At 39.3% G+C, this 13968-nt stretch overlaps 1 protein-coding gene and 4 non-coding genes across 8 annotated transcripts; 2 read left to right on the forward strand and 3 right to left on the reverse strand.

The window, feature by feature from the left end:
* The first annotated feature begins 14 nt into the window (after positions 1-14).
* On the forward strand, positions 15-10914 carry LOC146452770 (putative RNA-binding protein 19). 4 transcript variants are annotated; one of them, XM_085097722.1, is made up of 15 exons: positions 16-745; positions 1580-1902; positions 1942-2355; positions 2764-3028; positions 3560-3825; positions 4753-4953; positions 5054-5167; positions 5741-5860; positions 6578-6644; positions 6775-6854; positions 7722-7777; positions 8417-8530; positions 8937-9042; positions 9280-9403; positions 9671-10914. In XM_085097722.1, exons 1-15 carry the CDS (start codon positions 106-108, stop codon positions 9736-9738), a joined length of 2958 nt encoding a protein of 985 aa, XP_084953848.1. In that variant the 5' UTR covers positions 16-105; the 3' UTR covers positions 9739-10914. The 4 variants fall into 4 exon arrangements, with proteins under 4 accessions (XP_084953851.1, XP_084953848.1, XP_084953849.1 ...); XM_085097723.1 differs by having other exon boundaries at positions 1948-2355; XM_085097725.1 differs by having other exon boundaries at positions 15-745; positions 1580-2355.
* Positions 6960-7031, reverse strand: Trnae-uuc (transfer RNA glutamic acid (anticodon UUC)). The gene has a single exon. It is a non-coding gene; the product is annotated as a tRNA-Glu (tRNA).
* Positions 7345-7416, reverse strand: Trnae-uuc (transfer RNA glutamic acid (anticodon UUC)). The gene has a single exon. It is a non-coding gene; the product is annotated as a tRNA-Glu (tRNA).
* Positions 8259-8331, forward strand: Trnak-cuu (transfer RNA lysine (anticodon CUU)). The gene has a single exon. It is a non-coding gene; the product is annotated as a tRNA-Lys (tRNA).
* Positions 10915-10985: 71 nt separating the features above from the next.
* Positions 10986-11288, reverse strand: LOC146452774 (Nuclear RNase P). Its single transcript, XR_014859715.1, has one exon.
* Between the last annotated feature and the right edge of the window lie 2680 nt (positions 11289-13968).

Genomic DNA, 13968 nt, shown 5'->3' on the forward strand with positions numbered 1-13968 from the left:
CGCTACCATGACACAAACACGTGCAGATTTCAAGATGGCGGTGCGTATCATTTTTGTGGATTGAAGAGTGAATACTTTTCTCTGGAAAATCCACACTCTTGCATCATGTCTAGACTGATAATCAGGAATCTTCCAAAGAATATAAAGGAAGACAGGATTCGCTCCATTTTTTTAGCTAAAGGAGAACTAACGGACGTGAAATTATGCTACACAAAAGATGGAAAGTTCAGAAGATTTGGTTTCATTGGTTACAAAACAGAAGCTCAAGCACAAGCTGCTTTGCAACATTTTAACAAGTCTTTTATTGACACTTCTAAGATAACTGTGGATATTGCTAAGAATCTCGGCGATGAATCATTGCCGCGACCTTGGAGTAAATATTCTCAGGGTAGTTCTGCAAACAAAAGATTGGAGGAAAAACGGGAAAAGAAAATTCAGAAAAGGATCGGTGGAGATTTACAATCGAAGGACAAAGACGATGTTGGTAACGAAAAATCGAACCTCCTCAAAGAGAAAAATAAAAAGAAGAATATAAAGATTTTAGATGAGCTTGAACATGATGATGAATTTCAGGATTTTTTGAGTATACATAAACTGGGTAGCTCCAAACAAACAAGAAGTAAAGTAAATACAGAGGGTGGTGATATAAAAGTAAAGGAAAGCCAGGAAAGTGTAAGAGAAACACAAGTGGAGTTTGACGGTTCTGATGAAAGTGAAAATGAAGATGAAGTTTATGATCCCTCAGGTACAGCTGATATGGTTTAGCCGTTTTGCACTGAAATGGGGTAGAGATTTTTTAAATACTGTTTTGGTCTGAAGTCTGAAAATGGGTGTGAGTTTTACAGAAATGGGTTTGTATACCTGCCAACTTTTGCTGATTCAAGCGCGTGAGATTTTTGTCTCCTCATGACCAGGATTTCCCAAAAAGTCCGAGCCACTTTCGAAGATTTCCAACGATTTTCCGAAGACTTCCGAACGTTGCCGAAAATGTCCGAAGATATTCTGACGACCTTTGAACACTTACGATTCGAACGGATTGTAGACATTTGAAAGCTTTTGCATAGAAGTAATACATAACACATCTGAAATGAAATGAAGTTTTTTTAGAACAACTTGTCCAGATTTGTGAGTCAGGCGTGAGAAATTGTCCTTGATGCATGAGATCGATGTCTTTAGTCCGCAGGCGTGAGACTCACGCATAATGTGTGAGAGTTGGCAGGTATAGGTTTGGGTTCTAGGGACCAGCTCTGAAAATGGGTATGAATTTGAGATGCCAGGTCTGAAATATGGTACTGGAAAATTACATACTTTTGGTCTTAAATTGGGTCAGAGTTTGAAGAACCGAACTGCACAGCCCCACCAAAAATTCCAAGGAGTACCGACCCCCCCCCCCTCCCATCTTATCTTGAAGTCGTGCTTAAAAAAGAAAAAAAAGATTACTAACTCATAAAAATAAATACTAAGTAAAGAATTTTCACTTCTTCATGCTATTACAGTGATCAAACCATTTTCCAGTGTTTTGCTTCATGCCCTCTTAGAGTTTTAATATAATGATTATTATGTAACATTTTCTCTGTAGGAATTACAGATGAAGAGAATCAAGAGGCGAAAGACAGCAAAGAAAACAGTGATGAAGAAAACAGAATTGCTGGGGAAAACAAGCTGTCAGATATGGATTACTTGAGATCAAAGGTTGTTTCTACTTCAGAGAAACCCCAAAAAAGAAAGAAAAGTAAAAAAACTCAAAATTTTGCAAATGATGATTCAGAGGATGAAGAAAGGAACAGAGAAAGTTCAGGGGAAGAAAGTGGTGATATTCATATGAGCAAAGGTGATGGTGATGATGATGATGATGATGATGATAAAAATGCTAGTGATGATGATGACGATGACGATGATGACGTTGATGATGATGATGATGATGATGATGAGGAGGAGGAGGAGGAGGAGGAGGAGGAGGAGGAGGAGGAGGGACTTGATAATAGCAATAACCCAAGCATCAGAAATGACAAATCAAAGTCATCCGCCGCATTTGGAACTATTAAAATGAGAGGATTGCCTTTCAAAGCTAAAGAGCAACACATCAAAGACTTCTTTTCTCCTTTAAGAATACTTGATATAAGAATAATCAAGAACAACAAAGGAAAGCCAGCAGGTTGTGCATTTGTTGATTTTGCAAGTGAAACTGACCTTAAGGAAGCACTAAAGAGAGACAGGGATTGCATTGAGGGTCGATATATTGAGCTGTTCAGAGACAAAGAACAAGAGTCAAACCAGGCTGCCACCAAGGAAAAGCCTTGGATGAAAAAGCTAGCTGGCCAAGGAGACGATGAGGAGTTTGAAAGTATTGCAGAGGTGAGCTTCAGGTTTCCAAGCACTCATGACTTGGGCCATCCTTATTTTCCCATGCTTGGTGCCAGTGAATGTTTCAAGATTGGATCAGCTTGTTGCATTCCAGTTAGTTCACTGTGTTCTTGTGATTGGCCATATGTGATACCTTCAACACAGTGACCCCCCCCCCCCCCCCACTTTTGTGGCATAAGGAAAGAGGGAAGGGGTGGTGAGTTAATTTGAATCACAAACTCCCTTGAGCTTTAAGTTAGCCTTTTCAAATGCAAAGGAGCACAGTTTCTATTTAATGCCAGTGGCATAATGTCAAATGACATAATCATGTTTTTGTCATAGCCAAGCATGGATGCAAAACTCATAACCTTAATATGAAATTTTCAATATTTGTTTTGTTTGTTTTTGTTTTATCTGTAGTCTGGACGACTCTTTCTCCGTAATTTGGCATACGCCTGCTCAGAAGAAGACTTGCAAAACTTGTTTGAAAAGTTTGGTCCTTTAACAGAGACATACCTGCCACTTGACAAGACAACCAACAAGCCGACTGGTATCGGCTTTGTGACATTTGTGATGCCAGAACATGCTGTTAAAGCGTTTAATGAGCTTGATGGGAAAGTGTTTCAAGGAAGACTCCTGCACATCCTACCAGCAAAGACAAAGGAAACTAACAAAGAAGAAACAGGTTAGTTTGGTTGACTGGAAGCTGTACTGGAGACTGGGATTTGATATCTGTCAACAGGAAGATGTTTAGCCTTATCATTGTAGAAACCTTGCTTTGGTTTATTACAAGATAGCGGAAACTTGCAATGTTTCGGCTCTATTACAGGGTCATAATCGTGTAATGATATTTTACAAGAGGTGACTTAAATATCATAGGCGTGTTAATATTATGTAATATAACTAGAATACTTGGTAATCAGAGGAACAGATCTAATTCTCTAGAGGCTTTAAGTCCCTTGTTAGTGGTAGGCTTGAAATTCTTGATGTTATCAATTATCGGCCTTGATTTCTTCATTGTCAGATGGCTCTGGACTTTAGTATTATTAAGAATTTTGTCATTTTTGTGGCAACAGTGCAGGCTAAAAATAATATTGCCCAGTTCTGAGTATTCTTTGGGTTTCTTGGTCAAAACCCGACGTACACCTTTTTTGCAGCAAACTGTTAATTCATATCATTGAATTTAGCTAACTCTTGATCAATGTTGTTCTAAAAGATACCACAGCATCATTCAAGTCAAAGCGAGATGCAAAGAAGAAAAGCCTAAGTGGCCATGATCACAACTGGAACACACTTTTCCTGGGGATGAATGCAGTTGCTGACGTCATGGCTGATAAGTATAATACCACCAAAGGCGGCATATTAGATGATGCATCATCAAGTAGCCTGGCTGTACGTATGGCTCTTGGGGAGACACAAGTTGTCACAGAAACTAGAAAGTTCCTTGTTTCTCAAGGAGTCAAGCTGGATGTTTTTGGGCAGGTAGGTTGCTGTAAAATAAAGCTGCTGAGTTTTGTTTTTTATCGCAAGGTTTTAGCAAATCTTAAATCATGTCCACTGTAGTGATCCCTTTCAATGTACACAACTTTGGGTCAAACGCTGGAGATTTATCAATAATTCCACCTACTGACAATAGAAGATTCACTTGATCCTGATGATTATTTCTGCTCAGGTTGTGAAAATGTCGGTCAGCATCACCAACAACAGTGTTTGCCAGGACTAATTTTGTGACTCTCAAATAAATTCTTTGTGGAAATATTAAGATTGTTGTTTACTAAGGCAGAAATACAGTCAAGACAAATTTACTAATCAATATCAATTTTTCAAATAATTGAAAATGCATAAAAAGGAGGTAGGGTGATAGAGGAAAAAGGATAGACAGACAAAAATGAAGACTGGCACTTTCAAAACAATGAAATGAGAAATAGAGTTTCTTCTTAAGGACGGTGCCTACTATTGTTACTGCGCATACGTTCTGCACATCTAGAGATACTCGGGATTCCTATGGGTGGTGCCTACTAATACAGGGATAATTTTGCGCAGTTTAAAACTATGCAGAGAAAACAGAACTTAGCAAGTGCTTTTGGTATCTCAAAAGAAAATTGGGGGTAGCCATACATTTTTCAGAGATAATTAAGCTTCAATTTAGGCAAAAAAATCCCATACAAAATTCCTTTATATTTTGGCGCTTTTTAGAGATATTATTGCTTAATTATCTGCGTGGTTACCCCCAATTTTCTTTTGGGATTTCAATAGGCCTTGCTAAGATCTGCTTTTCCCGCATAGTCATAAGGCGCGCAAAAATACTTCGGTATTAGTAGGCACCGTCCTTAAATGTTGGTGGAGTAACATAGCTCCTCTAGTCACGAACTGACAAACTGTAATTCTTGTTATGAATTCTTCCGTCAGCCCTCAGCTAAGCGGAGCAAGACCGTCATAGTAGTGAAGAATCTTCCCTTTAACACAACTTGTGATGAACTGCGGACCATTTTTGCGCCATTTGGCACTGTGGCCAGGCTTGTACTGCCTCCTTCAGGAATCACTGCTCTGGTAGAATTCTTTGAATCAAGTCAGGCGAAAAAGGCATTCCAAAAGTTGGCGTACAGCAAGGTAATTTGCAGTGTTGAAATAGATATAGCCGGTTAACTGAAACCCTTGAACACTTTGCCTCTCGATAATAATTTGTTGTTTTATTTTGTTATCAAAACAGTTTAAACATGTGCCATTATACCTGGAGTGGGCGCCACTTGGAGTATTTTCCAGTAAACCCAAAGAGAAAGATGCTGAAGAAACAAAAATGGATGAACAAACCAAGGTAGACAAGGTCAGTCGTATGTGTCACAGGCGTATGATTTTTGAACTTCATTTTCCTTTTCCTTTTCCTTCTCGGTGGAAACTAGCCGGCTTAAATATTTAATTGCAGAGCAAGTATGATACCCCAGTTGTACGGAGTCCTGAATATGTTGCACGTTAAGATTAACGTGTAATCAAACTGATAATTATGAGTTTCTTTATACTGAAAAAGAACAACAAAATATACCAATCCAAGTAAGGTAGAGTGCTTCATCCAAAAGCGCCATGTAACCCTTTTTTTCTTACAACATCATTCCCATTTTTACATGTCGTTTACTACGGAGTTTTGAAGAATTTGCGCAGAGCAAAATACTACATTGTGGAATGGGTTTTTGCCGTCTGAAAACAGACATGCAAAAATTAATTGGTTTGTTCCTGCAAAAACAACAACAAAACGCAAAAACCTATATACGCTGAGTCCCTTTAATGGACAAACCGTACTTGCTTCATAAGAAAACTTTTCCAACCCACCTACTCAGGATTTAGTGCCGCGCGTGTTTGCTTTAACTTATCTGTGGTGTAAATTTATTTGGTTTGTCGACAGAGTGGAGGAACTACTGTGGACAATGAGGAAGATGACGGTGATGATACTGAAAACGCCGAGGGAACAACAGTGTTCGTGAAGAACTTGAACTTTGATACCACAGAAGAAACCTTGAAAGAGGTGACTTGAATACATGTTTAGCCAGTAATCCTTTATTTTTTCTTGTTTTATTTACTGTAATTCGTGCGTTGTTTTTACCGGTATGTACAGACAATTCTATCTTAGAGACTATACTTGTAAGTTGTTTTGTAAAATCCCGTTTGAATCAATTCTCAGTCGGATAGTTTAATAATTATTATCCAAACCGTTATTGCTTTTTGTCTTGAACCTGGTTGGTCTAAAAAAACCGCGAGGATGTTTTGGACCAATTTTGGAGCTCAAAGGACGCAGAGCTTCATCAAAGTAAAGTTTGACTTTGATCAAAGGTGTGTAATCAACTCCAGCCAATAAGTTAACGTGGAGATAAACGAGCGGTTTGAATGTGCCGGCAAAGTATGGTAAAAAAGGAAAACCAGATTCCCCGCGCCTGGCACTCAGTTTGTTTGTGACTGTTGGTTCTATGATTATGCCATCTTGCCACTGAGTAGCTCGTCGCTGAAACGGAGCCCCATTTGCTGCAAGTTCCATGTCTCCTGTTAGAGCAATACTCGTCCGACTTATATATGCCCCTGCTTCGCGGTTAAGTGCCCCACTAATGCTTGTGAAGAGGTGTGTGTGTGTGTGTGTGTGTGTGGGGGGGGGGGGGGGGGGGCGGAGGGCATAGTTCAACAGAGAAGCACAACTCTTCAACTGATGACAAAGTTTAACTTCCGTTCATTTTTGTTGTTTGTGCGGCAGGCGTTTTCCAAGATCGGTCCTCTTCTAAGTGCCGTCATAGCGAAGAAAAAGGATCCCAAAAAGCCAGGTTAGTATGGCAAAGAGCAGCAATCGATTGAAATTTTAAAAACGTTTTGTAGCCCTTAGCTAAGCATGAAACATTTATGCGGTCACATTTATGCGGTCATTGGATGGACCGTACCTATTTTATTTTGCAGGAAATTTGCTGTCCATGGGTTACGGTTTTGTAGAGTATAAGAAAAGATCGGACGCTCTAAACGCCATTAAACAGCTTCAGGTATGTAAGTGAACTGTCGCCGTTTGCAACTGAGTAACTGTGAAGACGATAGTTAGGAGAAAAAATGCGTCTTCTGAGTTTTTTAAAAAATGAAAACTCTTCAGATTCCCATACCGGGAGTCGAACCCGGGCCGCCTGGGTGAAAACCAGGAATCCTAACCGCTAGACCATATGGGAATTTGGTTGGCAACAATTCGAATTATTTAGTACTTTATTTTTATAGTTTGATTTTCTGGTGTTATGCTTAATTTAATGGAATGTTAGTGTAAACACGTTTTATAGCTATTTCTTACGCCTTTACTCATGAATGCGAGGTTAAGCCTATTTTTGCGTTTAATGAAAGGAAATCTACAAAAGTACTAAATTGATTTTTAACTTCCGCAGGAATAAAAAATTCTGCAATCTTGAACGTTAAGCTTTAGTATGTTGAAAGAGGAATTAAATGTTTGACATACATGTATGTGGAAACTCTGTAAAAAATTTTGTCGTTTTCCCATACCGGGAGTCGAACCCGGGCCGCCTGGGTGAAAACCAGGAATCCTAACCGCTAGACCATATGGGAATTCGGTGTCCACAGTGAATTTTTGGTACTTTTAAACTAGTTGAAGGCGTCCCTGCTGGTCATGGAGTTGAATGGTGTCGCTGTAGCGGTTGATAACTTCTATAGAATTTTGTCCACGCTTTCAGTGATGCAGTAATGTTTTATTGTTGTTTCGTTAAGCCTATGTCACGCTGTACTCAGGTATCGCGAATTGCGAATTTGTTTGTTCGTTGGTCTCTTTGTACACCGACTGTGACATTTAACACACTGTCCTGGTTAGTAGTCACTGATCAAAAAAACCTAATTTTCTTTACTTTTTCACTCAGAACTCGTCTCTTGAAGACCATACTCTTGAACTCAAGATGTCGCACAGGAAGACCAGGTAGGTGGTCACAATTGTCTCACATTTGCCTTGGGACAAATCAGATGCTAATCTTTATTTCTCGTTACAAGCAATTTACAGAAAGGTCTGCTTTGCCATCTAGATTGTCTGATTGGTGCGTGGGATTTGTTGCGTAATTCCCCATAGATCAGTATAGATGGTTTAAGCTTGAAATAAAATAACAGCCGATGAATGAACGTTTGCGTGAAAGTTAAAAAGAATTGAGCGGGTTTCAATTTTTGATGTTCACACAAGCCTTTCTCACCTTTTCACAATTAGCTTTGCACTCGCAAGCTTAATCCAAGAAACTTCACGTTTAACAAATTCATTGCTGGTGAAGAATCCTTTACAGTCAGAAATCTTCATTAAGATGTTGGTTCTGAGTTCAAAGTTGATGCCCATCCTGAGTAAACGTCATGGTGCTTGAGCCACTGGCTCCAGAGAAAAGACACCTTAAGTTCATCTGTATTTCAATGTGTCTGCCCGGCTAGCTCAGTCGGTAGAGCATGAGACTCTTAATCTCAGGGTCGTGGGTTCGAGCCCCACGTTGGGCGGTATTTCACTTTTCTTTTTAATGTACGTAGCTGATTGAAGTGTATTACAATCAAAATATTACCTATTTATTTTTATTTTTTCCAGCGACAAGGTCTCGCCACGCAAGTCGGCTTCTTTGACGAAACAAAACAGTTCCAAAATCTTGGTGCGAAATGTTCCTTTTGAAGCGTCAAAAAAAGAAATCAAGGAACTTTTTGGGTAAGTAATCAGATTTTTAGCAGATAGCATTAATTTGTTTGGAAAAACAGACAGACAGACAGACTGGTTTTATAGTCTCAGACTATAGGATAGGTCTTTTGGAATGCAGAGTACAATGCTGAATTGCGCGCTCTGGATGAACTGATGATCTGTACCGGGGATCGCGTTCGCAGCCGGTGGTGTTGTTTGCGCAGCGGTGAAGCTTTAGCTGCGCATACCACGTGGAATCTTCACGTGAGTGGTGGGTGCTATATTTTAGCGCGTTCACGTGTATACAGAAAACAAGAGCTGCTTACAGTCTCGAGATACAGAAAATATTGTGGATCGAACAGAACCTTAAGCAGCGCGACTAGATGGGAACAAGGAACATTGTTATAAATTAAGTTGAATTTTCATCTCTTCGTAGTACATTTGGAGAAATCAAAACACTGAGACTGCCTCAGAAGATGTCGGGGACTGGTACCCACAGAGGATTCGCGTTTGTTGACTTCCTCACCAAACAAGACGCAAAAGTAAGTATTACACTTTAAAAAAGAAGCGTCTGGCTGGCTGAAACCTGTCAATTCCACTTGCCAGTGCTCCTATTACGTCTCCTCATATCTCTCTGTTTACTTGATATGTTGTAAACGGCACAAGACACTCTCTTTTTCATTCCGAAACACTTCTATCGGCCAGGTCATACTGAGCGCAGATTACATGGGAGGGGTGGGTGGGGACAACAATTGAATGATCTGTGGGTATTTTTCTAGCGGGCATTCGAGTCCCTGTGCAGCAGCACTCATTTGTACGGGAGAAGACTGGTACTAGAGTGGGCCGAAGACGAGGATAGCGTGGATGCGCTGAGAAAGAGAACCGCTGAACACTTTCATGGCAGTATCCTTTGTAAACAGATTGAGTTTTCATTTTGCATTTTTCAAACAAGACTAAGAAACGTGATACAAATGTCTCTTGGTAAGTTACAACAGCCGACCTGAAAACAATCCGCAGCCAATTTTCTACATGTAAACAGAAATGGTTTGCTGGTTAAAGATAAGAATATTGATTTTCGGGTTGCTTGAAAAGTTTATGAAGGCAAAACGTTGATTTTTTTTTCAAGGCGTCCATTATGGAACAATGAAAAATACCTTAACCTCTATGTAGCTCCAAAGACTGCAAAGAAGAAGAAAGATTTGCTGGATGACTTGCTAGACGCAGAAATGCAGGATTGATCAATGAGCACTCTCTGAACCGGTGACTAATACGTTGTTAAACGCAGAAACCCAGAAAAGATATGTTAAACTTCGAGAAACACGAAATCCGAGAACGTTCTCTTGTGACAAATAAGTCGTCTTCTAGAACTTGGACTGGTAAACAATACTGCAGCAAAATACCAAACTTGCAACGGGAGCGAAGACAAGAAAATTATTGTGAACTAAGGGATAACTAGAGGTGAAATTGTGCTTTTGCCCTTTCACTTCGTATTGCGTCCTAGATCATTTTGGAGAAGGTTATACAGTCAACTCTCTCGTAAGCGACCACCCTTGGTGCACGACAAAGTGGTCGCTTACGGGAGGTGGTCGCTTACGGGAAAGATCAACAAACTAAACCTAATACTGGATTGATTAATTAATTACATAAAAATATTACCTTAGCAGCTAAAATTAGGCAAATAGAAACTAATTTATTTGATTTTTTCACATCTATTCATTCTTCTGATGAAACTTTGTATAATATGGTTCATAGTTCATTTTGGAACAAATCACTGTAACAATTCCCGTTTACCTACAGATCTAATTATAGCCATCTTCTCTTTCTGTAAACTGTCGTTATCTGTCAGCAGTCCGGGGAAGCGTCATCAAAGTTGAACTTTTGTCACTTCTGAGTAATGATTTACAAGCGATCATACGTGATTATGTTGGGTGGTCGCTTACCGGAAACAGAAGACAAAAGAATATGTGTAATTTCTGGCCTAAAAAGTGGTCGCGGTCCCTTAAGAAATTTGAGTGGTGGTCGCTTACGAGAGAGCTCTTGAAACAGTATTTAACTGAGAAACAAAACAGTTGTTTACGAAGTGGTCGCTTACGAGAAGTGGTCGCTATGAGAGAGTTGACTGTAGTAACTGATTGCAAATGTATTAAAACAAATCCAGGTTGATCAAGTGATCACACCAAAGGTTTTTATGCTTTGATATAATCTGCAAATTTAGTCTTTATTCTTCAGATGCTTGGTTGCCAATTGCCTTCCCTTGTTTTAGCTTTTTTACGTACGTGAGTCTCAGTATGAAATAAGGAGTGTTTGTTAGCCATGTGATGTTTTTTTTAATGGCGTATGTTTAAAATTGATTTTAAAAATGGACCAAAAAATAAAGCTCGGATTCTGAGCTACGCAGGTTTACGCTATCTTCACAGGTTTGTCAACTATTTTTTATTTTAAGAAAAAAAATTTATTTTAAGAGAAAAAATCTGTCAAAAAATGGGTTGGATGAAGAGTAGTCTGAATTGAGTTATAGCACTTCAATGAAGCACTACCTCGCTGATTGAACTGACTTTGCCGGCCGTGGAACCTTACCAACTATGACGCAGCTACAGGCATCCTCTGACCTGAGGACAGAGTCATCTGCCCAGTGCAACTCGCCATGCCTGTTTCTAGTGATCCACCCCTCTAATTCAGAGGATATCCTTCTGGGATACACAGCGCCTTTGTCTCAGACCTTCCCAGGGGCATTGGCAGGAACGTGCGTTCCTCGGTAGTGGCCCCTTAAGCGAGCATTTCACCCAACCCCGTTTAAGACTCTGATTTGCTTCGTTATTTATACCAACTGCACTGGAATGTCGCTCAATTGTGGGACGCTTTGTTCTTTCTAAGGTTAAGTAATTTTTATCTGTGGTGAGTTCTTAGTATTGATTGACAATATTCTTGTCATGTTCCTTCCAATTCACACAGTGCTTTCATCGGTGAAACCTTTCGCTACTATTTGTACATTTTCATTTTACGCATGCGCAGTAGCTGTTAGATAGCTCGAAGGGTAAAACAGGTCGTGCGGAGCTGTGTGTTAATTAAAAGTCACCCAACAGTTCATTTAAGTGGATATCTGTTCGAAAGCCCTTAATTGCCTCAGAAATTCGGATTTAGTTGTGAAGAAATCTAAAGTTTTCTATACGGCAAATGTCAGCTTAAAATTTCATGACACTGGAAAACAAATTCCTTTTGTTTTCGAAGGAGTAAAGTCGCTAAAAATGCGAAATAAGATCAGGTAGCATTTTCGTAAAGCAAACAACAGTTCGTAAAAATTTGGGGAATAAGATTCTGCTTGGAGATAATACTTCAAAACACCTGCTTGTGAAGTTCATGAAGTGTTGTCTCCAAGCAGAACTTCCTCGCCTTTAGAAAGAATACGGTTTCTTTGTCCAAAACTTGTCAGTCCCAGAGAAGTAGTGTACACATGTGCCGAGATTTCAGCTTGGAGAAAATTGAATAGTTAAAGGCTTTTATTAAATGGTCCCATTTAAGAATTTCATCCACATAAAAACTGAAAGCAGTTCAAGTTATTTGCCATTCAAAAGACAGATGGACATCTTAATTCTCCCACGAATACTAATGTACTACACAAGAACAGTTCTCTTGTGCATTCTCAATCAGCCAAGTAAAACAAGTCAATGATTAATTCATGGTGAGCAATCACTTGATTGAATCAAAAATTAACGTTTCTAAATCCCGGAAGCAACATACAGGATGTGTTCAGTAATGCGATAATGATATTTTAAATTGAGAGCTTTTGGGACTTGATGATATTCAGTTACACGTCTCCTAGCACTAAAAGTCGCTTACAAAAATGAAAGCTTTTGACTCTCGACAGTTTGAAAATACCGCTTAGGTGGCGAATTGTCTGTTCCTTTGTTTTCTTCCCTTTTAACGTAACTATGATTATTTTAGATCGATTCACAGAGACTGAGCCTAAACAATCACCTTGAACTAAGTATTGTATGTAGCTTGGTGGTTCTTATAATACATGGTTTCTAAGCAACCTGCTTGTGAAGTTCATGAAGTGTTGTCTCCAAGCAGAACTTTCTCGCCTTTAGAAAGAAAACGGTTTGGCCTTGTCAAAAACCCGTCAGTCACAGAGAAGTAATGTACACATGTGCCGATATTTCAGATAGAGAAAATTCAATAGTTAAGGCTTTCATCAAATGTTCCCATTTAAGAATTTCGTCCGTGTTATCAATAGCTAGATTTGCCTCGTGCAACGTTCCGACAGTTATACACGAGCTTTGCACGCGATTCGAATGCGGGTCATTCAGTTTTAGGATATGATCCACACCTTATACTGCATAAAAAACAGCACCACATGAAAGTCCAGCTCAGTAGCTTTCGTTTCGTTGGTTACCGTTTAGAAAATCATCATAGACTCATAAGTTAGAACCACCTTGTGTAAGCATATGTAATAAACAGTTCCACGGGAATTTTTTGCTCAATCGCTTTCATTTGAATCAAATTGCATCAATCTAGTTGCATTTCTTCCACACTTTGTAGGGCGTAGTAAACGGTACGAAAGGAAAGTACTGCTCAGTAGCTTTCATTTGCATTTCACACTTCAAAATTTCATCCTCAGACTCAAAAGTTAGAACCACCTTAAACATCGCAATATTTATACCGAGATCATGGATGAGTGACTGAAGCTTTCTTACCGTTCACCCATCAGAACTTAGCCGTAAGTAACGGTCATAAAATAAAGATTAGCTCGTTTGAATGCGTGTTAAACGAGTCAACTCAAAGTTTCCGTCTCTTGTTTGGGCCTGAAAAAGTCAACAGCCATGAAAACATGACAAAGATTATCGACGTGTTTGCTGTGGTAGCTTGTTGCTACTGACGATTGCCTTTGTTCGGTCTTCCACAGTTGATTTAACAAAATCAACAATTATTCCTTTCTTTCGAGCCTTTTGTCTCCAACTTTAGTCCCTTTTTTTCGTCTCTCGAAAATATCATGAAGTTTAAAATTGTTTTAGCGGAAGACTTTATTAGTTTGTTACTTCTACCGTGTATGTTAAAACCATAAATTAAGGGGCTGAATTTCTTGTCAGTTGAAGCCTTTCAGTCTTCACACATGGTTACGTTTGGTTGCAGAGAGGCAACACTTAACTCGTCTTTGTCTTTGACGGGCTCGTGAAAAATTGCTAAAAGCCTCAATTAACTTTTTTTGAGCTCTTTTCTTTTCCCTAGTTTTCACTCAGACCGACACCTGAGATGTACAAACGATAGCAGTTGTATTTCCACTGGCTCCAGACGAGCGAATGTGGTTTAAAAGGCGAACATGTGTAATGTGTTGTATTCAGCGAAGACCGTGGCTACGGTTGGCAACCGATTATGCTAAACAAGACATTAACTCAAGTGAACCTTTTCAACTCAATAACCTAAAATAAAGCCTTTCAGAAAAGTTGTTCAAAAAAGGAAAAATAATATTC

The sequence above is a fragment of the Pavona decussata genome, unplaced genomic scaffold (assembly GCF_977016875.1).
Source record: "Pavona decussata unplaced genomic scaffold, jaPavDecu1.1 SCAFFOLD_366, whole genome shotgun sequence".
Lineage (NCBI taxonomy): Eukaryota > Metazoa > Cnidaria > Anthozoa > Scleractinia > Agariciidae > Pavona > Pavona decussata.

Bases quoted from the DNA above. Each gene is read 5' to 3' on its own strand.
- LOC146452770 (XM_085097725.1), top strand. From the start codon at position 106: ATGTCTAGACTGATAATCAGGAATCTTCCAAAGAATATAAAGGAAGAC. The intron at 5,861-6,577 runs GTGACTTGAATA...TTTGTGCGGCAG, and splicing joins CAGAAGAAACCTTGAAAGAG to GCGTTTTCCAAGATCGGTCC. The intron at 8,531-8,936 runs GTAAGTAATCAG...ATCTCTTCGTAG, and splicing joins GAAATCAAGGAACTTTTTGG to TACATTTGGAGAAATCAAAA.